The sequence below is a fragment of the Chrysochloris asiatica genome, unplaced genomic scaffold (assembly GCF_000296735.1).
Source record: "Chrysochloris asiatica unplaced genomic scaffold, ChrAsi1.0 scaffold00097, whole genome shotgun sequence".
Classification (NCBI taxonomy): Eukaryota; Metazoa; Chordata; class Mammalia; order Afrosoricida; family Chrysochloridae; genus Chrysochloris; species Chrysochloris asiatica.
Window position 1 is genome coordinate 9,590,496 of NW_006408615.1, and position 23,859 is coordinate 9,614,354.

At 47.6% G+C, this 23,859-nt stretch overlaps 1 protein-coding gene across 1 annotated transcript in view; it reads left to right on the forward strand.

Annotated features, from left to right (window-relative positions):
• The first annotated feature begins 977 nt into the window (after nt 1-977).
• Nucleotides 978-23,859, forward strand: part of NFAM1 (NFAT activating protein with ITAM motif 1) — a 28,205-nt gene continuing 5,323 nt past the window's right edge. Inside the window, exons 1-5 of the mRNA XM_006866911.1 lie at nt 978-1,065; nt 10,396-10,435; nt 13,986-14,329; nt 15,486-15,598; nt 17,697-17,768. Of these exons, the coding sequence (XP_006866973.1) occupies nt 978-1,065; nt 10,396-10,435; nt 13,986-14,329; nt 15,486-15,598; nt 17,697-17,768 (657 nt within the window). The remainder of the gene's footprint in view (nt 1,066-10,395; nt 10,436-13,985; nt 14,330-15,485; nt 15,599-17,696; nt 17,769-23,859) is intronic.

Below are 23,859 nucleotides of genomic sequence, written 5' to 3' on the forward strand. Positions count from 1 at the left end.
CTCCACTTGGTCTGTTGTGGTTTCTAGAATTTCTACTTTGAGCATGTTTCGCTTTTCTAAGGGGGATGGAGTGGAGGTCGCTGAAGAGCGATCCTTTGAAACATAAAGGATCTCCAGTCTGAGAGTCATCCCTCCAGGAAGCCACCCGCCTCCAAGCTGAACTGGGCCTCTCCCCTGGGTCTCTGGAGCCCCTGCGGACCTTCTTTCCACCCGTTTCCGTCACAGGTGGTCAGTTTCTGCTGGTGGTGGGTTTGGCACGCTGGATTAGAATTTACCTTAGATAAGCACTCCCTCCTTGCTGAGGGGAGTGTCTCAGGGGTAGCCTGTTCCCCTGGCACCCCATTCAGAGACAGGAAACAAGAGCCCCACCCCCTTCTCTGGCCCATCCTGATGGCCCTCTTTCTAAGGAAGGCGACAACCCCATCCTGACCCAGTTATTGCTTCATGTGAAAGAGTGGAACTGCTCTATGGGGTTCTTTATGGAAGCAGATCGGCAGGCTTGCTCCTGCAGAGTTGCTGTGTGGGTTCGAACTGGTGACCTTTCTGTTTGCAGCCAAAGACTTAACCCACTGGGCTACCAGGGCACCTTTGTCTGACTCAGGCCAATCTCCGAATGAACTGTAGAGTTTGAACAGCTTGACTTTTAACACAGGCCCCAAAAGAGACAAATGCTATAAAAATACCAGTTCACACTTGTGAAGCTTGTGCATTTCTGGGGTCAAGCATTTGACATTCTTGCACTTGATCTGTGTCCCCGAGAGGCCACGATACGCCCATGTCTGGGATCTGGAGGCTGGAAAACAGGCTGAGGCCAAGTGTGTCTTCATGCATCTTTGTAATTTGAACGTGTTGAAAGGTGGGACAACCAGGCCAATGGCGCCTTGCCCAGGGCATTAGTGCTAAGAAGGCCACTGTAATACAAGCTCAGTGTTTGAAGGTGGCCTCCAACGCCTGTCCCACGACTCTATATCAGCAGCATGGCCAAGCGTCATCCCATCGCATGCATAGCCCTGGAGGGCATGCCCATTCCCCAGATGATCCCCCTGGTTTTTACGCTGAGACAAAGTAAGCCATGCATGGGTGCCTTCTAGGGACTCTTCAGACGGGCCTTTAAAATGGAACAACTCAGAGGGTCCAGATTTAAACGGGTGAGCACAACCTAAAACCAAGACCACGAGAAGTGCTTTCTTCTGTGGTAGGGGACCAAAGGGTTTTCCTTGCAAACTGAGCTAAGATGGATTGGATACCTTTAATCTGTACATCTAGGTCTTCACCTTACCTTAGAGAGGAGAGAGTTCCAGGTAGAGCAGGGAACTGCAGCCAAGGATAAGTTCCCAGAGCATTTAAGCGAGTATGTGTGCACCAAGGTTTCTCAAGTTTGACACCGTGTGGTGGTGGTGGTGATGTGCCGTGGAGTCGGTTCCGACTCAGCAACCCTGCATAGGGTTTCCGAGGCTGTAAATCTTTACGGGAGCAGAAAGCCTCATCTTTCTCCTATGGAATAGCTGGTAGTTTCAAACTGCTGACCTTGTGGTTTGCAGCCCGATTCGTAACCACTACGCTACCAGAGCTCCTTTTGACAAACTGTGGTGTCTTGCATATTGCTAGGATGCTGTAAGCTGCACCACAGGAATGTCAAATACTAGTAGGTTCAGGTTTCAATGGAGCTTTCAGACTAAGACAGGAAGAAGAAAGTTCTGGTGATCTAGTTCTGAACATTAGCCATTGAGAACTTATGGATCACTTCAGAATATTGTCTGAAGATGAGTCCCCTAGGCTGGAATAAACACACAGAGGCAGCAACAATGGCCGTAGGGTCAGCCAATGTTTGGTGCTGTTGCACATGGGGCCGCCATTTGTTGGAGATGATTGAAGGGCAGGGACTCTTGGTAGCATAGTGGATTACAAACTGAGCTGCTAACTGAAAGGTCAGCAGTTTGAATCTACCAGCTGCTCCATAGAAAAAGATGAGGCTCCTTTAAAGATTTACAGCCTCGGAAACCATATACAGAGTCACTATGAGCTGGAACCAACTCGATGGCACACAGCCACCACCACCACCACCACCACCAGCATGCCAAGTTTATTCATCATGTGTTGATGTTGTTTTCTTTGAAGTGTCTACAGAAGCAAGGGGGTTGGTGAAGGGTGCTGACTGACCCTTTTTGGACACTCAACTGATCTTGCAGACCAGTAGAGAGCTCATTGGACCATTGCTGCTCTGGGGGTCATGGTCTCTGCTTGAGCTGGGATGAGAATAACAGTCCCTCTCGAGAATGACAGTACTGAGTCCCCTTGTGCCCTAGCCCCCACCTGTTGTTGGACATCTCTGCCTATTGCTGTGGTGAGTTGTCGTTGAGTAGGCCCAGATTCAAATCTATTCTTGAGATGATCTCTAAATTCAGGTGGGATGACATCAGGAATATGATACAGGATGAAAGCAAAAGGTCATTGGGAAGACAAGAAAAAAGGAAAAATCCAAAATGGCTGTAAGAAGAGACTCTGAAACTTGCTCTCCAGCGTAGAGATGCTAAAGCAAATGGAAGAAGTGAGGAGATAAAAGAGATGAAAAGAAATGTTCAAAGGGCAGCTCAAGAAGACAAAGTCAAATATGACAAGGAACTGTGCAAAGACCTGGAGTCAGAAAAACCAAAAAAGGAAGAACATGCTCAGCATTTCTCAAGCTAAGGGAACTGAAGAAAAAGTTCAAGAAGAAAAACTTGCAAGATTGAAGAATTCTCTGAGCAAAATATTGAATGATGCAGAAAGCCTCAAAAGAAGATGGAAGGAATACACAGAGTCACTGCACCAAAAAGAAATGGTCGATGTTCAACCATTTCAAGAGGTAGCACATGATCAAGAGCCAATGATACTGAAGGAAGAAATCCAAGGTGCACTGAAGGAATTGCCAAAGAACAAGGCACCAGGAATTGATGGAATACAAATTGAAATCTTTCAAGAAAGTGAGGCGGCACTGGAAGCATTCATTCATCTCTGCCAAGAAATTTGGAAGACAACTACTTCTTGGAAGAAATCCATATTTGTGCCGATTCCAAAGAGAGGTGACTCAACAGAATGCAGAGATCATCGAACAATATCATTAATATCACATGCAAGTAAAATTTTGCTAAAGATAATAGAAAAATCACTGCAATAATACATTGTTAGGAAGCTGCCAAAAGTTCAGGCCACATTCAGACTAGGATGTGGAACTAAGAATATCATTGCTGATGTCAGATGGATCTTGGTTGAAAGCAGAGAATACCAATAACCGTGCTTTATTGACTATGCAAAGACTTTCGACTGTGTGGATCATAACAAACTATGGGCGACATTGCGGAGAATGAGTATTCTGGAACATTTAATTGTGCTCATGAGGAACCTGTACTTAGATCACAAGAACAGAGCAAGGTAACATTGAATTGTTTAAAATCAGGAAAGATGTATGCCAGAGTGGTATTCTTTCACCATAATTATTCAATCTGTATGCTGTGCAAATAATCTGAGAAACTGGATTATATGAAGAAGAACGTGGCATTGGGATTGGAGGAAGACTCATTAACCACCTGCGATATGCAGATGATACAACCTTGCTTGCTGAAAATGAAGAGGACTTAAAATACTTACTGATAAAGATCAAAGACCAAGTCTTCAATATGGGTTGCATCTCAATGTAAAGAAAACAAAAATCCTCACCACTGGACCAATAAATAACAACTACATTAATGGAGAAAAGATTGAAGTTGTCAAAGACTTCACTTTGCTGGGATTAGCTATCAACACTCATGGAAGCAGCAGTCAAGAAATCAAACAACGAATTGCGTTAAGCAAATCTGCTGCACAAGACCTCTCTGTAAATTGTTCAAGAGCAAAGATGTAATTTGAGAACTAACTGAAGTGCACCTGACCCAAAGCACGGTATTTTCAATGCATGTGAAAATCAGACAATGAATTAGGAAGACCATAGAAGAATTGATGCATTTGAGTTGTACTGTTGGAGGAGAATATTAAAAATTCTATGGCCTGCCACAAGAACCAACAAATCTGTTTTGGAAGTACAACCAGAATGCTCCTTAGAAGCCAGAATGGACAGACTTCTTCTCTCATACTTCAGACGTACTATTAGGAGGGATCAATCCCTGGAGAAGGACATCATGTTTGGTAAAGTAGAGAGAGGGTCAGCAAAAGAGACGAAGACCCCCTAACGAGATGGATTGGCACAGTGGCAGCAGCAATGGGCTCAAGGGAGTCGGTTCCGACTCATAGAAACCCTGCATAGGGTTTCTATGCAACGATTGTGAAGTTGGCACAGGGGTGGGCAGTGTTTCCTTCTGTTGGATGTAAGGTTGCTATGAGTCAGTACTGACTCAACAGTACCTAACAACAACAAAGGGCCCGGATTCAGGGTGACTTTATGTAGAGCAGAAGGAAACAGCCTGGCTCTCTGCTGTTCTGGACTGGCCCAGCGCCAGCAGCAATGGCCTTAACAAGAATTGTGAGGATGGTCCAGGACCAGACAAAGTTTCATTCTGTTGCTATAAATTAGAAGTGACTCGATAGCACCTAGTAACAACATGCTCTCTTTGGAGCCCTGGTGTGACACTGTAGGATAAGTACCAGATGGCTAACCGCAAAGTTGGTGGTTCAAACGCACCAGCCACTCCTCAGAAACCCTATACAGGGGCGCTTTAAGTCAGAATCGACTTGACGGCACTTAACAACAATGATGATGTCTGCACAAATGAGGGTGTGTTTGAGTCCCTTGTGGTGGCTATCGTGTGTGCCTTTTAACCTGAGGGGGGAAGAGGAGGGAGGCAGCCCATCTTCCAACACTGTATTAGCCAATGTTTGTGAGGCATACATTTTTATTGACTGCTTCCTACTCTCACAAAGGCCGACAGCCTCAGAAACCCTAGATAGGGTCACTAAGAGCTGGCACCAACTCAGTGGCACTTAACAACAACAATAGCAACTTTTCAGAAGTGGATTGCCACACCAGTCTTCTTAGTCTTAGCCTGGGAACTCTGCTGACATCAGCCAACCGTGGGTGATCCTCTGGTATTTGAAATTCTTACGCTATAGCTTCTAAGCATCACATCAACATGCAAATCACCACAGCACATAGACACATCGACAGAGGGCTGGTGGGTGTGTCTATGCTGTCAGGTGTCATTGAGTGGGTTCAGACTCCCAGAAGGAAACACTGCTCCGTCGTCCTATATCATCCTCAGCATCGTTGTTAGGTGTGAGTCCACTGGTGCGGTCACTGTCAATTCAGCTCCTAGCTGGTCCAATCTGGGGACACAACCTCAGAATGTTTGTCCATCTTTAAAAATTTATAGTATTTCACTTGAGAAAATTTTCTTTTGCTGGCTTTGGGATTTTATAATTATAGTATAAAACTGTGTTTAAGAATTGTGTTAAGTATGGAATGAAAAGACTCAAAGGGATCCATTTTAAAATTCAACTTCCATCATTTACTAGCCATGCTGCTTGGGCAAATCTCTTCCCGTCTCAGGACTCAGTGTTCTCATTTGTAAAAGGGGAGAATGCCCAGTGGACACTATCTTCTATTATCATCTGGCTTACCTATGATACAGGAGAGTTGGCTGGGAGGGGAGCCTTGCACCCTGCCTGGGTGGCTGGTGGGGGTGGGAGTGACCCCACAGCTCTGGGGGAGGATGGGAACAGAGAGGGTAAAAACCTAGGCTCTACAGTTGACCAGAGCAAGTGCTGAGCGCACAGAATGTGGCTGTACCAGGCTGGAGGCTATGAATGGGGTCCTCTAGGCCAGGACTTTCCACAACTTCAGTGGTGACTGTAGGAGATCAGGTGGCCTTATCTGACCCAGCTGCATGTCCACAGCTGAGCCCAGACAGTTAGCAAACAGTACTCTCACTACGCATGAGACACTCGAAGCTCCTTTTTTTTTTTTTTAAATTGCTTGTCTTGATCCTGTAAATTGATTTCAGACTCTCATGGGGGTCCCCTCCGATGGGAGCCTCTGCCCATCTGGGATTGGGGAGCAGGATGCTGGGGGCAGAGGTGGAGGGGAGTGGGACTCCGGAGGGGCTGAGGTGGGAAAGGAGGCAGGGTTGCTCTAGTGTAGGATCTGATTCTGAGGGTGGGCCCCTCAAGAAAGCTGCAGGGGCCGAGGGAGGGCAGAGTGTGAGAAACCCTTTTGGGAGAATTGCCCGCCGCCTGGAGGCACCCCCTCCAGTCCCCCCCTCCCCCCCACACCATATACACCTAACTAGCCTGGGTCAGAACATTGATCTAGATGCCTTCTGACCTCTGGACACACAGTTCTGTGCCCAGCACAGACCCCTGGACCCACCTGTTTCTGAAGCCAGGTCTTGTGGTGGAAAACTTGTAGACCTGGGAGCAGAGTCAAATATCTACCCTGGGCTGGGTGGGGGTGGGGCGTCTCATCAGCAGAATTGTAAGAACCAGAAAGCAAGGAACCATGAACCAGCAAACCACAAAGTCTTTCCTAACAAGGGCGTTGGGAGGAACAGGGTGAGAAAAGCAGGAAGGTGCATCCCGCTCAGAGACCCCGACACACACACAGGCCTCACCCACTGCCTGGAGCCCAGGCCAGCCAAGTCTCCAGCTGGTGACCAGGCTGGGGTCACGGAAGGGGACCTGGCTCCCTAGGCCTTGCCTGCATTGTGGGCCTGCCCCCAACAGGCTGACACTTGCCTTCCCAGACTCTGCTTCCTCCTTGGCCCTAGGGCTAGCGTGCTGTGTTCCCTTCCATCCTGTGACAACCCTGTCAGGTTGGCCCTGTTGCAGGGGAGACACCAGGTTCCAGAGAAGCCAAGAAGCCCACTAGGGTGTCCTCTCCTGACTCCCCAAGCAGAGAGACATCTCCCCTAGACACAACCTGTAAGCCCTCCCTCCCTCCTTCCATTCCCCCATGCCACTGGAGAGGAAAGGGCCCTAGTGGTGCTGTGGGATAAGCACTGGACTGCTAACCGCAAAGTCAACAGTTCAAACCCACGAGTCACTCCACAGGGGAGAGATGAGACTTTCTGCTCCCATAAAGATTTGTTGTTGTTGTTGTTATGTGCTGTGGAGTCGATTTCAACCCCTAGTGACCCTGTACAGGGTTTCCGAGCCTATAAATCTTTATGGGAGCAGAAAGTCTCATCTTTCTCCCGCGGAGCAGCTGGTAGTTTCGACCTACTGACATTGTGGGTCACAACCCGATTCATAACTACTACGCTACCTCGGAAACCCTGTGCAGGGTCACTGTGGGTCTGAACCAACTGGAGAGGTTGGTCTGCAGGGCTATGGGGTTGGGGAGACGCCTCCCTGTTCCCATGACCACTCGCCTCACCTGGCTGCCTGATCCTGCCGAGGTCCCCAGGGAGCTCCTAGTGGCCCCTCCATGTTCTAGTCACTACCTTGCACATCTTCCTGATCCCCTCTGAATGAAATTCCCTCTGAATGGGTTCTGTCCCCTCCCAGAAAACACCAAGGTGTCCCAGGGTCAGCCCAGTTAAACGTATACCTTGACTCCCAGAACTGGGAGAATCACTTCTGTGGCCCCTGAAACCTCCCATGTGGGGTATCCCCGGCCCCCAGAAGAGAGCCAATCATAGTTCTGTGGTCACTAGAAGGCACCAAAGAGTCCAAGTTTCAACCTGCAAACCGCTCCGGCTCTGCGGGGTTGTGTGTGCATGGGGGGGGGGGCGGTCCCCCCGCCCCAGGTCTCCTATTTGGCCCCCACTTTCAAGCTGAGGTCCTGCTGGCAGCAGGAGGGGACAGGAGCTGTGGGAGAGGGCATCTTGTCTGGACAGCACTGTGGACAGTGGGCTTTCAGGGCTCTTTCATGGACCCTTCAGGGGTCCCAGGAGGCATCAAATTGTCTGTCGATTAGAGACCTGCTCAGTGGCTGGGTTCCTAAGGCTTTCATGCCCACCTCAGCTCTCAGGAATTCGGGTCACCCAGCCCTCTTTCCCCGGCCCTGATGACTCTGCTCAACACACACCTTGTCCCAAGGGGCACACACACTTCCTTTGCCTGAACAAGGGACAAAACGTGATGCAGCTGCCATGGAACTGACACCAGCCACTACATTCACGTCCTCTTGGGTCATACTTCAAGGTTTGTGAGGGGGCCTGCTGAAGCCCCTCTAGGCCTGAAGTGAGATGTAGTCCTGGGTGCACCTGCAGCTCTTGGCCAAGCCTCCATGGCATCCACACTGTCTGACCCCCATGAACCCCACCTGATCTTGGAGCATCCAGCCCTTTGCTGGCTCTCGACCCTTACCACGTATGCTGTGTGTCTAGCCCTCTCTGTAACATTTGAACCTTGTGTCACTGTGAACGTGCCTCATTGCACTTGACCCTTGCTCACTTTCTGACCGTTGCTGCCCAGCCCTGTGCTGGCTTTTCTTCCTCAGCACAGGTCAGACAAACCCAGGTTCAAATTCTGACTCCACGGCAGATGGACTGTGTGGCTTTAAAAAAAAAATAAAAGAAAATATTGCCATTGTGTTCATTGACTCACGGTGACTCGTAGAACTGCTCTGTAGAATTTTCTTGAATGTGAACTTTCCAAAAGCAGATCACCAGGCCTTTCTTCCTCAGTCCACTGGGTGGGTGAGAACAGCCAACCTTTAGGTTCAAAGTTGAGTGCAAAGTGTTGAGCTTTGGGCCTTCATTTCGTCATCTGTAAAATAGGGTTGCAAGAGCACCTCCTAGTATGGTCATGGTGTTTAATGTATATGAAGCGTGATTGAGAGTCAGCCATTTCTCTCCCCTCGGCCCTTAGTCTTTTCCTCGCCCCTCTGTATGTATTCTGTTGCTTCGGTTCACTGACGACCTCCAGGACAGCTTTTCTTCCACACCCCCAAGTGCTGCTGTGATAAAATTGTGTCTCTCAGAACGATGTGTTGAAGTCCTAAGCTCCCGTGTATCCGTGAATGTGACCTTAATTGGAAACGGCATCTTTGCAGATGTTATCGGTTAAAATAAAAAAGTCAGACTGTATTTGATTAGAACTACGTCTAGGAGCCCTGGTGTGACACTGTAGGATAAGCACTGGACTTCTAACTGCAAGGTTGGTGGTTCAAACCCACTAGGCATTCCTTGGAAACCCTTTATAGGGTTTCTGTGAGTTAGCACCAACTCAATAGCATTTAACAACGACAACAGGACTAAGACACAGAGACTGACTGAAGCAGAGATGGACCAATGCTTCCAGAAGCCAGGGAAGATCTGGGGACACCAGAACTAGAAGATAGAGAACCTTAAGCCTGAGGAGAGAGCAGGGCTCTGCCAACACCCTGAATTTGGACTTCTGGCCTCGGAGACTGTAGAAAATAAAGTTCTGTTGTTTTGAGCAGTAATAGGCTCAAATGTGGCAACAATTGTGAGGTTGGCGCAGGACCGGTTAGGGTTCTGTTCTGTTGTGTATATGGTTACTATGAGTCAGTACTGACTTGATGGCACCTAACAACAACAACGAAGAGAGTAGAACACACTCCCACCAGGTCATGGCCGCCCGCCCCCACCACCCCAGACAGAAGTAGCCTTCGGCTCCAGGCTCCCTCTACTCCACAGCGTCCTTCTCTGTTAGACTGGGGGTGTTGTAGGGGCAGGGGCCCCCTCTGGGCCTAGGATGAAGTTGTGACCTACCTAGTATCCTAAGTGTTTGTTGCAGGATACTGATGGTTCAGTGGTAGAATTCTTGCCTTTCATGCTGAAGACCCAGGTTCGATTCCTGGTCAAAGCACCTCATTCATATACAGATAACCCCCTGTCTGTCCATGGAGGCTAGTATGTTGCTGTAACGCTGAACGGGTTTATCAGAGCTTCCAGACTAAAAGAGACTAGGAAGAAAGGCCTGGCTATCTGCTTCCAAAAAATCACCCCCTGAAAACCCTTAGGATCCCAATGGTCTGATCCAAAACTAATCATGGAGACCAGGCAGTATTTCATTCCACCATGCATGGACTCGACATGAGTCATGGGCCAATTCCACTGCAGCTAATAACAACCACAAAATGCTTGTTAGATACACAAATGGGAACAACTGAGAAGAATTTGTGAGTTCAGAGATTCTTATGAGCCCATCTGCAAAGGTGAGCCTTACCTTGGGGAAGCTTCTAGCTAGCAGACAACAGAACTCATACCCTAGAGGGGGCATCTCACAAACTCGGGTCCGAGAGAAGGGCCAGAGCTGGGCAGCTGCTGTGGTCCAGGCTCAGGGGTTACTGACACCCCACAAACGGAAGGGAGCAGTGAAGGCAATTAACCACATCATCAGACTCTAACCCAGTCCTTCCCCTGCATGTCTCCCATCCTCAGTTTTTAGCCCTCTGTCTCCAGATCGGATGTCATTATAGACTGAGTTGTCAGACATTGCCCTCTTGGCTTTTCTGAGACAGCAGTTTCATCGGAAAGCTGAGGCTCTTGCCTGGGAGTTTCTCCTTGCTGCTGTAGACTTTAGCCAGGGCCACACATCTTAATGACCCTAGCCCTCTGCCCTTAAAATAATGAATCCCGGAAGGATACAGAACAACAGATTTCTATTTTTATAGATTTCTCCAGAATTGTAAAGATCAGCTTAATTGCACTAGCAGATTCCTTCATTTTCTAGAAGGAATTGTTTAAACGGAGAGAATCTTTCCAAAGAACTGGATGGATGTCTTCCCACCAGACAAACAGGAAGGTGGCTTTGTTGTGTGGACAGCATGTCCATCCTCGCCAGTCCTGGAGGCTGCCCGTTCCCTTGAGGATGAGCAGGCAGGACCCCAGGGCAGTTGGACAGGCTCTGTAACCCTGGTGCAGATGAGTGACCCTGGTCAGTTCCCAACCCTCTAACTCTCTCGAACAAACACCTGTGCCACGTGACCCATCGCCTTGCAGGCACACTGGGAGGACCAAACAGATATAGGTGAAGGTTGGAAAATGTCTCCTGAACCATGTCTTTTGAAATAAGTAGGGATGGGTCAGTGTGGCACAAATGGTTTGTGATTGGCTACAAACTAAAAGGTGGGTGGTTTCAACCCACTCGACAGCACCTTGGAAGAAAGGTCTGGCAGTTTGGTCCTATAAAGATGACAGCCTAGACAGCTCTATAGAGCAGTTCAGCTCCGACACACATGAGGTCACCATGAGTCAGCAACAGGTTGTGTTTTGTTGTTGCTGTGCAGGTGAAGAGGCGGAGGAGGGTGTATTCTAGACAGAGCGGGTACAAGAATAGATGCGCAGAGAGGGGTGTGGCCTGTGTGTGCAAACAACCCCTCCATCTCCAGTGTGAGGTTGTGGGGCAGAGTGAGTAAAGTTCTTACACTTTTATTTCCTCTTGTCCTTCCAGCCCACCTGGCACCTTTGGGAATCAGGAACAATTCTACCCCCTGGCTCAACAGGAAGCTCCTAAAGAGAATCAAGGCAGGAAACAAATAGGGCCTTAGCAAAGGAGTATGGAAATGGGGCCCTGATTAGAGAAGGGATCTGGGGGAGCTAGCAGGGCCAGGGACCTTCCAGGGGAGTGTTGTAAATAGGATCCAGAGTAAAGGATCACTTAAAGACTTGGGGGGCTGGGGTTTGTGGGGTATGTTGGGGATCAGTGCTTCCTGTCTTCTGCCCAAACCAGGCAGAAGAGTCCAGACATATAAAGTCCAGTATGAATTTCCCTCCCATTTCACAGCACTGTAAGATCAGCACTAGACTGCTAATCACAAGGTCTATGATTCAAACTCACCAGCCGTCTGAGAGAGAAAGATGAGACTTTCTGCCCCTGTAAAGATTTACAGCCTTGGAAACCCTATACAGGGTCACTATGAGGTGGGATTGAGTTGATGGCAGTGAGTTTGTTTTGGGGGGAGGATTTCCGTCCACCAGAGCACTACCATATTAATTGTGCCCCACGTGATCCGCCACGATCTGCAGACAGTGGACTCCCTGGAAATATTAATGCCTTCAGTTCTCTGGGGGAGGTGGTACCTCTTTCATGACTCAACCCACCCCAAGCCCACGGCCATCAAATCAACTATGACTCAGACCCTATAAGATCTGCCCCATAATGTCTTCAAGGCTGTGAATCTTTACAGGCACAGTCTCATTTTTTCCCCTCAGAGCTGCTGGTGGGTTTGAACTGCCAGACTTGTGGTTAGCAGTCAGGTGCTAAATCTACTGCGCCCATCAGCGTTCCTTAGTCCCAAAGTAACAGTGTGGCCAAACCATCTCATCCTGGTTTGAAGTTTTACAGGTCCCTTGGGATCCCCTTCTCAGGGCGGGGAGTGGGGGCTTCAGCTCAGGGCTGAGCTAAATAGACCTAAAAAGAAACCAGCCTGGCCTCACGCCAGTCCAGTGGGGGGTCCACTGCAGGCAGGAGTCCACGCCTGATGTCCCCGGCAAAATAAATCTTGCTGCTCCCTCAGAGCGTCTCGCATGATCTTCTTCCGATTAACAACTCGGCCTGCATGTTCTTGGCTGCTCGCTGCCGACCTCAATTTAAAACTGTCTGCTGTTTGGCTGCTGGGAAAGGAAGGTTCTGGAGAGACAAGGAATATGGAAGGCCAAGGCGGGAGGGCTGCAGGCTGAGGTCTGGGGGCTGGGTGGCTACTGATGGGCCCAGAACTTGATTAGCCATTTAGGAGACTGCCCGGCTGGAGAGGGGACATGAAGGCCCGTTCAGGCAGGTTTGCTGCCTTGGGGAATTTCAACCTGTTTTCTGAGGCATTCTAGGACAGCGGGGGGTGGGGGAGGAGACACTAGGGGCTGGGGTGGAAGAGGGGGCCTAGGACCCACGGCAACTCCTACTGAACATCGTGGTCACGGGTGACATGTCCACACGGGAGATACAGCCTGACTGGAAAAATTGTCCTCAGAGTCTTGTTTGTGACATCAAAACTTGCCACACCCTCTCTGCCCAGATTTGGCAATGACTTTGTTTCTCCTGATCACTGGTATGCCTCCTTCCACAGAGACAGCGAAACCTGCTTCCCTTTCTGCCTCTACTGCCAGGAAGCTTCTCCTGCCTCCATCTTCCTCTGGATTTCTCATCTTTCACCAGCCTTTGGTCTTAGATGTGTGTGGCTTTGTCTCTGAGGGCTGCTGTAACACGAATACCATCAATGAGTCGCAGACGTTTCTTTTCACACTGAATTCAGGGCGTTGGCTCCCCGGGGAAGACTTTCTGTAACCCTGGTGTTCTGGTTCCTTGATGATCCTCAAGTGCTTGCTCCTGTATCTATTCTACTATTTCTGAGTCTCAGAGGTGATTAGGTTTAGAATCCACTCTACACTGATATGACTTCATTAACATACCAAAGAAAATGATTTCCAGTTGGGGTTACATCTTCAGGAAGTTGTCACATGTTGTTGAGTTGATTCTGACACATGGCGCCCACATGGCAAATAGAACTGTCCCATAGAGTTTCCTAGACTGTGATCTTTACAAGAACACATTGCCAGCTCTTACTCCCAAAGAGCAACTGGTGGGTTTAAATCATAGACCATTCGGTTACCAGCCAAAAGCTTAACTGCTGCACCATTAAGGTTGCTTTTCCATAGGAAGAGAGGTTCGGATTCCAGCCTGTATTTTGGAAAGTACACAATGCAATCCATAGCATTGTGCTTTTAATCCAATGTAGCCTCTTGACATTTAAGAAAGAGAGGGGCTGAAAATGTGGGCTCTGTGGTTTCTAGTCCCTCACCCACCCATGGGAGCAAGTGCTCAGCCTCCCAGTGCCTTGGACACTTCTTCCAACTCATAACGACCCTATATAGGGTTTCCAAGACTGTACATTTTCACGGAAGCAGACAGGCTCATCTTTCTCCTGAGGAGCAGCTGGTAAGTTTGAGCCCCAACCTTGTGGTTAGCAGCTCAATGCCTAACCTACAGCACGTCCAGGGCGTCCTCATGAATGTGTCTGCAATCATGGAGTTGAGTACGCCAAACACTCAGCACAGACATGTACGGAAGGCAGGTGAGCAGAGACGGCCTCTGACGTATTGTTCTTCTCTTCTTCCCCTTGCAGGAGGACAGTCAGTAATCCACACTGGTCCCCCCATAGTGGTCACCCTGGCCAACAAAGTCGTTTCCTTTAACTGCAAAATCACCTATCTGTATATCTCAAAATACAAGAACTTCAAGGTTAACTACTTCTATGTCAACCGCCAGAGCCAGACTAGCACTGAGGAGCACACTGACTGCACACCCAGCCAGGGCACAGAGAATCAGACCCATTCTGTGGAGTGCCAGGTCACGTCTCGGCTGCAGGATGCATCAGCCACTGGCATGTACTACTGCTCTGTTCATTGGCAAGAAGACACGAAAATCGGCAATGGTACCTTCATCCTGGTCCGAGGTGGGGTTTGTTTCTTGTCTTTCCCAGTGTGAAGGGTCCAAAGGTTTCACCCAGCAGGGTCTGAAAAGGGGAACGAGTTGCCTCGTCTTCCAGCTCAGGCAAAGCAGAACAGAGTGGCCACAGGAAGGCCCCAGCTTACGAGGGAAGAACAGAGATGTGGGCTGTGGATTTGCTTCTGGTCCCTTCAGGCAGGTGACCTCAGCCAGGTCCCTTGACCCCTTGGGTCTCAGTGTCCTGTTGGCACAATGTGGGGCCACGAGTGTGGGCACGAAGTTTATGGACATCTTTTTGGGAATAGCTTCCTAGTTTTCATCATCTTCTCACAAGAGTGATAACCCCAAAATCCAGAAACAAGTCCATTCCCAAAGCCAGGATTCTTTGACCTCTCTTTGCAGTTTCCCTAGGAAGGAGCAGGGGGCTTCAGAATCCCACAGTCTTAGGGTTGACTTCTGATCCTGCTGCTTCCCAGAGTGTGACCTTTAACCAGGTCTTCATGATAATACCTGTGAAGGGGTTTATGGGGATGATATGAATTCACACAGACAAGGGCCAATGCCTGGTGGTCAGAAGTGCTTGATAAATAGCAGATATTGGTGTGCCCATCATACGATTGGCATTTAGTGAATATTTGCCAGATGGATGGGAGGATGGATGGATGAACAGATAAATGGATGAACAGATAGACTGGATGGAAAGATGGATGGATGACTCAGAGAAAGAGGGGGAGGACTCTGCCCTTCACTGACTCCTGGGGCAGGCTGACCACTTGCTCTATGCAACACAAACATGTCTCCTTTCTCCTTGAAACCACACTACAGCCCTTCCCCACCTCAGTGAGGTAGATGATTGTTATGATCATTTCACTAAGGGGAAGACGAAGCCTCAAAAGGTGGAATTACCCTCCCCCGCCACTACCCTCAGCTTCTCATTTGCAGCTCACAGGGGAGCCCTAAGTTCACCGAGGGTGGGAGGCAGGGGGTATTCAAGAAGCAAAAGAGAATGAAGGCCGTAAACAAAAAGAGGCTTAGTAAAAGGAAGTATGGAAAGGACTACCTGAGTCCAGACAGGGTTGGGGGGTGTCAGGGTCTGGGCGCTGGCGTAGGTGGTTGTGCTTGCAGCTTCTCCTGGTAACTGAGACCTCTGCCCCTCCTCCTAGACTCAGGTTACCAGAAGCCTGCACAGCCCTACCTGAAGAGCCTGCTCTTGGGCTTCACCGGCTTCCTGACTGTCCTGAGTGTCCTGGGTACGGCTCTCCTGCTTTGGAAGAAGGTATGGGACCTATGGCACTGGCAATGTGAACGGCAGGGCTGTCCAGAGGGGCAGAGGGACCACCAGCCTAGCCTGAAGCAGGTCCTGGTAGGCCCTGGTGAGACATGCACCCCTAACTGTACTAGGTGAGCCGTTATTCCTCACCAGAGGCCGAGAGAGCGTCCCATCCCACATTTTCCTCATGGCCCCCAGATGGTGGGACTGCACTCCTTGCTCATTTTCACCAGGCCCCTTTTGATCCTGTTCCAAGAAACCAGGGCTCTTTAGCCTTTCTGGGACACGGGCCCCTCTGAGAATCTGATGGAAGCCACAAAGCCTCTTGTGTCCCGTTTCAAGCTCCCATATCAGGAACAATCCCTGTCCTAGATTTTCTCCATCCCTGGAAGGGAAGAAACCCCTCAGCACACCTATGAGCAAGGCTTCTTCCAGATCAGAGAGATTGCAATGTGTCCAAGATCACACAGCAGCAAGCAAGTGGCAGGATCAGGCTGGAGTGCAACAGGATCCAACTCTTTGCCTGGCCCACTGCTTTAGATGGCTCCTACCCAGCGAGAGGCATCTTTATAGTAGTCCACCCCAACTGTTACCATCACATCACCCTGCCAGGCAGCAAGTGCCAGGAAGACAGAGACCAAGGGGGCCTTGTTTACATGACTTAGTGTTGGGAGCCAGATGCATCGCACAGACCTGAGTTCAGGGCCTATCTCGGCCACTTCCTGGCTATGTGACTTCAGGCAAGTCGCCTACCCTCTCTGAGCTTTCGCTTCCTCATGTGTGGCACAAAGATGGTGCAAGGATGTCTCTCGCAGGTTCATTGAGGAGCGTGTGAGAGAAAGCAGGAAACGCATTCGTGTGTGTGAGCTGCACCTGGCACAGGCGTGAGCTCCAGCCTCCTGAGCTATTATTATTTCGTGACTCGGGGTGGCGCTGGCTCCTGTCTGCGAGTTAAGTAGCTCTCCAGAGCTAATCCCGGAGTAAATGGGCTGGGGGTTGGCAGGCAGCCAGGGTTTTTAATTAGCTCCTGCCCTGAGATGAGGCTGTTGTTGCTCCACTGTTAGCAGTGTGGTGCCGGGGATGAGGAGGGAAGGCCGGGCCCGCCTCCTTCTGCCTCGGGAAGGAGCTGACGGCACCACCTCCTGCCGGCTCCTTCCACTTCCCAGCAGGCCGCCCCGCCCCCGCCTCTAGGACCACCATTAGCCCTTCACCCCACAGCCCTTGCGGGAGCTTCTGAATCGGCCCTGGATCCTGGTGTCTCCAGCTTAAAGCTCTCAGATGAGGCCTTGCTTGGCCCATCTAAGCAGGTCCACCTCTCCCTCCACCTGGACCCTCTTTATGTTCGCCTAGATCTCAGTGTGGCGCTGTGGTTAATTCACTGGATTGCAAGATCGGTTTGAACCACAAAGTCAGCGGTTCAAGCTCAACAGCCCCTCCTCGGAAACCCTATACAGGGTCGCTATGAGTCAGAACCGACTCAACAGCACCTAACAACAACACAACAAAAAGACTTCCAGGACTCGATCCATGCTGTTCCCTCTACTTGGAACTCTCCTTCCCGAGAAGAATGAATCCCTTCTCAACCTACCAGGCCAGGCCTTCCCTCTGTATCACCCTTCAGTAAAAGGGCAATTTCACCAGCCATCCCCTGGCAGACTGCAGGGGCTGTGTCCACCTCTCTGAGCCTCCTGGTTAATGAGTGGCACCTGGCTAGTGCATGTTGCTGTACCTTCCCATCTGTCTCACAGAGGAGAGCTGTTGTTGAAGGAGTTGAGGCTCAGAGAGGACAGAAGTTTACTCCAGGACACAGAGGCAGTGAGGGGAATTAGAGGGAACCTGCTTGGTGCCCACACACAGCAGTTGGCTCTGTGGCCTGAGACCTGCAAACTGGTACCGTGCCCACCACCCCACCTCCCAGAGCCTCAGGTAGACCAGCGGTTTGGTGTAGGCTTCAGAGACACTTGCCACGTTTCCCTGGAGGTTTGGAGGGTGCTAAATGTTCAATATCTGTCACCCTCTCCCCTGCAGGGGCCTTAGGGGGGGAGGGGAGGCAGGGGAGTTACTTGCCACCAGACCCTCACAGTCCTGAGTCCTCTTCCCACAGAAACGAATGTTGGTACCAGGGAAGCAGCTGGCCAGCAGCTCCAAGCAGCCTCCGTCCGAACCCATCTACACGGTGAGTCCAGAAGCCGGGTTACCCCAGCCCTGACGCCAGGGTTGAATCCCTGACTCTGTCATATACCAACTGTGTGACCTCGGTTCCTCGTCTGTGGAAAGGGGACACTAATGATGAATTATTATGAATTACTTTGTGGAATTCTTATGAATCACTATGACAGACCCTGGTCCTGCTAGCACTTCACAAGTATGATTTCCCTCCTTGGCCCACCCTCTTCTCCCCTCCACTTCTGAAACTGAGTTCATGAGTTAGCAAGGAATAAAAGAAGTTCCTTCATCTGACCATGACTTTGCCCAGCCTCTTTCCATTTTTCTTGCGCAAACAACATCACAACAATAACAACAAAACGCACAAAAAGAGGGAAGGGCAGGCACCATCCCACGCCCGTAACCATACGACATCACCGATTTTCGATTCTCTGCACGCACACACACACACACACACACACACACACACACACACACACACACCTGCAACCACCTACACACAAGGTTTTGTGCTGTTACCGTCACATGGGTCAGGAAACTGTTTATTCCACACCCAATGTCGTCAACATTTTCCGTCACTGCAACAATCCTCATAATTACCTGAGGAATGTCTGTGGCACGTGGGACCTGGAAGCCTTGGCTTCATGCCCTGCTAGAGTGCCCACCCCACCCCACTCACCCGTCAGCACACAGCCACTGGGCCAAGGCTGGGCCATGAGGGCAAGAACCCTTCTTCTCTTTTCAATGTGATTCATTTCAGCTCCACAAGTAACATGTACTCACTGTACAGAAAGGAAATCGAATGCCATCCAGGGACATGGGTGTCAACTCTGTGAGGATGGATTCAGGCTGGGCTCACTCCATAGCTGGAAGCTTCACACCTGGGTGGGGTGGGCTCCCTGGAGACTCACACAGAGGGTGTTCAGAATACGAACTCGTTTACTGAGGATAGGGCAGGTAGGAGCGAGGCAAAGGGAACGTCTCCTGTGTGGCCTGACTCCTCATCCATCACCGCCCCCAGTAACTCATCATAATATTTCTTTCCAAGGAATTCTGGTGTCAAGTGTCAAATAACAGTAACCTCTCTATGGATATAATCTTGAACCCTGGCAGTGCATTGGTTAAAGCACTCTGCTGTTAACCAAAAGATCAGTGGCTGAAACCCAGGTTCTCCTTGGGAGAAAGCTGTGGAAAAATACGGTCTCCAACTTCATAGCTATCTATAACCACGGAAGCCCTGTGGAGGAGTTCTGCTCTGTCCTAGAGGGTCCCTGTGAGTCAGGGTTGTTTGATGGTAATGGGTTTATATACTATGTATGTATCATATAGATCATACATATCACATATGTGTGTGTATATGTATCCCAATATATCAAAAAGAATGAAAGAGCCATCATCCATCCTAAACTCATTTTCTTTCAGGAGAAATACTAATAGCATGACATTTTATACCAAATCAGTCTTTTTTCTATAAATATACACAAAGCGAACACACACACACACACACATTTTTTTAAATTGGAATTGTACAGCTGGGTTTTGTTTTTTGTTTTTCATGTTACACTGTATGAACATCTCTCTGTGTGAATAAATACCCTTCTACGAGATGATGGTAATGGAAGAGACTCACTTTTGAATGAAACCTCTTTCTCACCAGTGTCTAGAATATTCTGTGGTGCAGGCTGACTTCTCTGGCTCTTGGAAAAGCCCAACTGCTCTGCAGGATGGATTGGAGAGATGTTAGGGTCAGAAAGGAGATGTGGAGGGAAATGCCACAGGACTTTGCTAGCTCTAGAGATCAATCCCTACCAGCTGGAATTGGCCCTGGGCAGGTTAGACTAGCATTAGCTTAGTAGTGATTAGATTAGGAACCTTTTTTTTTTTTTGAGCACCTACTATGTACCAGGCGCTATTGTTATTGTTAGGTGCCATCAAGTTGGTTCTGATTTATAGTGACTTTATGTACCATAGAGCAAAACACTGCCCAGTCCTGTGACATCTGCCTCATCATTTGAAACCATTTCTTGCAGTCTCTGTATAACTTCATCTCATTGATGGTCTTCCTCTTTTGGGCCAACATTCCATTTTACCAAGCATCCTTTTCCATGGACTTGCCCTTCCTGATAATATGTCCAAAGTAAATAAGACTTAAAATCTCAACATCTTGGCTTCTAAGGAGCATCTGGTTATACTTTTTCTAAGACAGACTTAGTTGTTCTTTTGGCAGTCCAAGGTACATTCAATATTCTTTGTCAACACCATTATTCAAGACATCAAGTCTTCCTGATTCACTGTCCAGCTCTTGCATGTATATGAGGTGACTGGGAATACCAAAGCTGGGATGAGGTATTCCCTCTTAGTTTTCAAAGTGACATCTTTTCTTCTTATATAGTTCTTTTGTAGCAGATTGGCTCAGTGCAATATATATCATCACTTCATTTCTTGACTGTTGTTTCCATGAGTGTTGGTTCCAAGTAAGTTTAAACTCTTGACCACGTCGATTTTCTCTTGATTTATCATGATGTTGATAAATATTGGTCCAGTTGGGAGGATAGTTGCTTTCTGTATGTTGAGGTGTAATCTATACTGAAGGGCTGTAGTCTTTGATCTGAAGTGCTTCAGGTCCTCTTCACTCTCAGCAAGAAAGCAAGGCTGTGTCATCTGCAGCTAACAGGTTGATAATGAATCTTCTTCCAAACCTAAGGCTGTGTTCTTCTTCATATAGTTCAGCTTCTTGGATTATTGAATAAGTATGGTGAAAAAATACAATGCTGACACACACCTTTTCTGATTTTAAACCATGCACATTTGCTTGTTTTGTTCCAATGACTATTGGAACTTAGTCTAAGTACAGGTTTCTCAAAAGCACAACGAAGTGTTCTGGAATGCCTGGTGTTCAAAATGTTATCCATAATTTTTTATGACCCACACAGTCGAATGCCTTTGCACACTTAATAAAAGACAAGTAAACATCTCTCTGGTATTCTCTGTGTTCAGCCAAGATCCTTCTGATACCACAATGGCATCCCCTTTTCCATGTCCTTTGCTGAATCCAGTGGGAATTTCTGGCAGTTCTTGTCAATGTACTGTTGCAACTGTTTTGAAATTATTTTCAGCAAGATTTTACTTGAATATGATACTAATGATATTATTAGATAATTTCTGCATTCTGCTGGGTCACCTTTCTTTGGAATGAGTACAAATACAGATTTCTTCCAGTCAGTTCCATGGTAGCTGTCTTCCATACTTTTTGGCATAGATGAGCAAATGCTTTCAGCATTGCATCTGTTTGTTAAACCATCTCAATTGGTATCTTTGTCAGTTCTTGCAGCCTTGTTTTTCATCAGTGCCTTCAGTGCAGCTTGGGCTTCTTCCTACAGTACCATTGATTCTTGATCATGTGCTACCTCCTGAAATAGTAACATCAACCAGCTTTTTCATACAGTGACTGCATATTCCTGCCATTATCTTTTGATGCTTCCTGCATCGTTCAGTATTTTGCTCATAGAATCCCTCAGTATTGTAACTTGAGGCTTATTTTTCTTTCAACTTGAGAAATGCCAAGCATGTTCTTCTTGGGTTTTCTAATTCCAGATCTTAGCACCTTTCATTTGTAATACTTGATTTTTTTCTACTCAAGCTGCCCTTTGAAATCTTCTGTTCAGCTCTTTTGCTTCATCATTTCTTCCATTCACTTTAGCTGATCTACATTCAAGAGGAAGTTTCAGAGTCTCTTCTAACATCCAGTTTGGACTTTTCTTTCTTTCATGACCTTTTGCTTTCTTCTAGTGTGATGGTGTCTTTGATGTCATCCCACAACTCATCTGGTGGTCATTCATTAGTGTTCAATGCATCAAAATTACTCTTGAGACGGTCTTTAGATTCTGGTGGGATAGACTCAAAATTGTACATTGATTTTCATGGACTGGCTTAAGTTTTCTTCAACTTTCACTGGAACTTACATATGAGCAATGGATGATCTGTTGAGTAGTTGACCCCTGCCCTCATTCTGATTGAGGATATTGAGCTTCGACATCATCTATTCCCAAATATGTAGTCAGTCTGATTTCTGTGCATTCCATCTGGCAAGATTCATGTGTGGATAGTTGCTCTTTATGTTATATCTTCAATGAAGAAGTTGATGGTCTTATAAAATTCTGCCATGTAATCTCCAGTGTCGTTTCTATCATCAAGGGCATATTTTCCATCGATCCTTCTTTGTTTCTGACTTTTGTATCCCAATCACTAGTAATTATCAATGTATCTTGACTGCATGTTTGGTCAATTTCAGACAACAGAAATTGGTACAAATTTAAATGTCTTCATCTTTGTCATTAGTGGTTGGCGCATAAATTTGAATAATAGTATTAACTTATTTGCTATTGTTGTTGTTAAGTGCATCAAGTCCTTTCTGAATCATAGAGAGACTGTGTAGGGTTTCCGAGGAGCAACGGGTGGGTTTGAACCGCCAGTCTTCTGGTTCAAACTGACTTTGAGGTCCAATGCTTATTCTACAGGACACCAACTTCCTTGTAGGTATGTGGATATTATCTTATGACTGACAGAGTTGTGCTTCATAATGAATCTTAGAATGTACTTTTTGACATGCACAATTTGTTATTCCTGGCATAGTAGACCATGCTTGATCTAAAATGGCCAACACGAGTCCATTTCAGTTCACTGATGCCTAGAAAATTAATCTTTTTGCATTCCATTTAATTTCTGATGACTTCCAATTTTCCTAGATTCGTATTTTATACATTCTGAACATCCAGGCACTGTGCTAGGACTTGATTCCATTATCTCATTAATGTGAAGACACTTTTGCAGCTGTTTCTTTTCATTTGGGTTCAGCGGTAGAGTCTCACCTTCCATGCAAGAGACCCAGGTTCAATTCCTGGTCAGTACATCTCCAGTACAATTACCATTCATCCAGTAGTGGAGTCTTGCATGTGGCTGTGATGCTGACCATGTTTCAGCAGAGCTTTCAGATTAAAATGGACTGTGAAGACAAGCCTGGCAACCTACGTCATAAAATAGCCAATGAGAATCCTATGGCTGCTAGCAGTCCAATCAGCTGTCAGTTGCAGGACCAGGCAGTATTGCCTTCCCTTGAGCATAAGGTGACTATGAGTTGAGCACCCACTCAAATAATAGCAACGATCTCATTAACCCTCGTGGCAGGGCTTTAGAATGCAGGTGTTGTCTATTTCATTTTCTATTTGTGGATTGCTGATCTCCAAAAGATGATTGATTTTTGTATATTGACTCTGTGCAGAGTGATTTTGCAGAATTCACTCAGTAATTCTATTAGTTTAATGAGCCGATACCTTTGGTAATCAGTCATATTGTTGTTGTGTGCAGTTGAGTCAATAGTTCAGTGCGTGGCTGCTAACCAAAAAGTGGCTAGCTAATTGCTCCGTGGAAGAAAGACCTGGTGATCTGCTTCTGTAAATATTGTCGTTGCTTAGTGCAGTCGAGTCGGGTCCAACTCATAGCAACCATGTATAGGTTTCCGAGGAGCGGCTGGTAGATTTGAAAATGCCAGCCTTCCAGTTCAAACTGACCTGGTGGTCCAGTGCTTATCCTACAGTGCCTTGGAAAGCCAATGGGGTCATTCGACTCTGCCCTACAGGGTCACTGTGAGATTAAACCCATCATGTCGTCTACAAATAATGACATTTTTTATTTCTTCCATTCCAATACTGACACCTTTTAATTTCGTCTGGTATTTTTTTTTCTTCCTTATTGCTCTGCCTTAGACCTCCAGTGTGATGGTTAATAGGCGTGGTGAGAATAGGCATATTTTAGACTATTCTGCTGATTTTCCAATTATTTTCTTGCCTCTCAGTTATCTTTTTGGCTTCTTTTCTAGCTTAATTCCACTGTGATCAGAGACTATGTTCTGCATGATTTTTTAATCCTTTGAAGTCTTTGTGATGGCCCAGTTATATTCTAGGTGCACTTGAAAAGAACTTGCATTATGTATGGTTGAATGAGTGTTCTATACAGGCCAACTAGGTCAAGTTTCTTGACCATGTTGTTTAAATGTTCCATGTCCTCCTTACTGTTTTTGTTATCTAGTGCTATCTGGTAGCGTA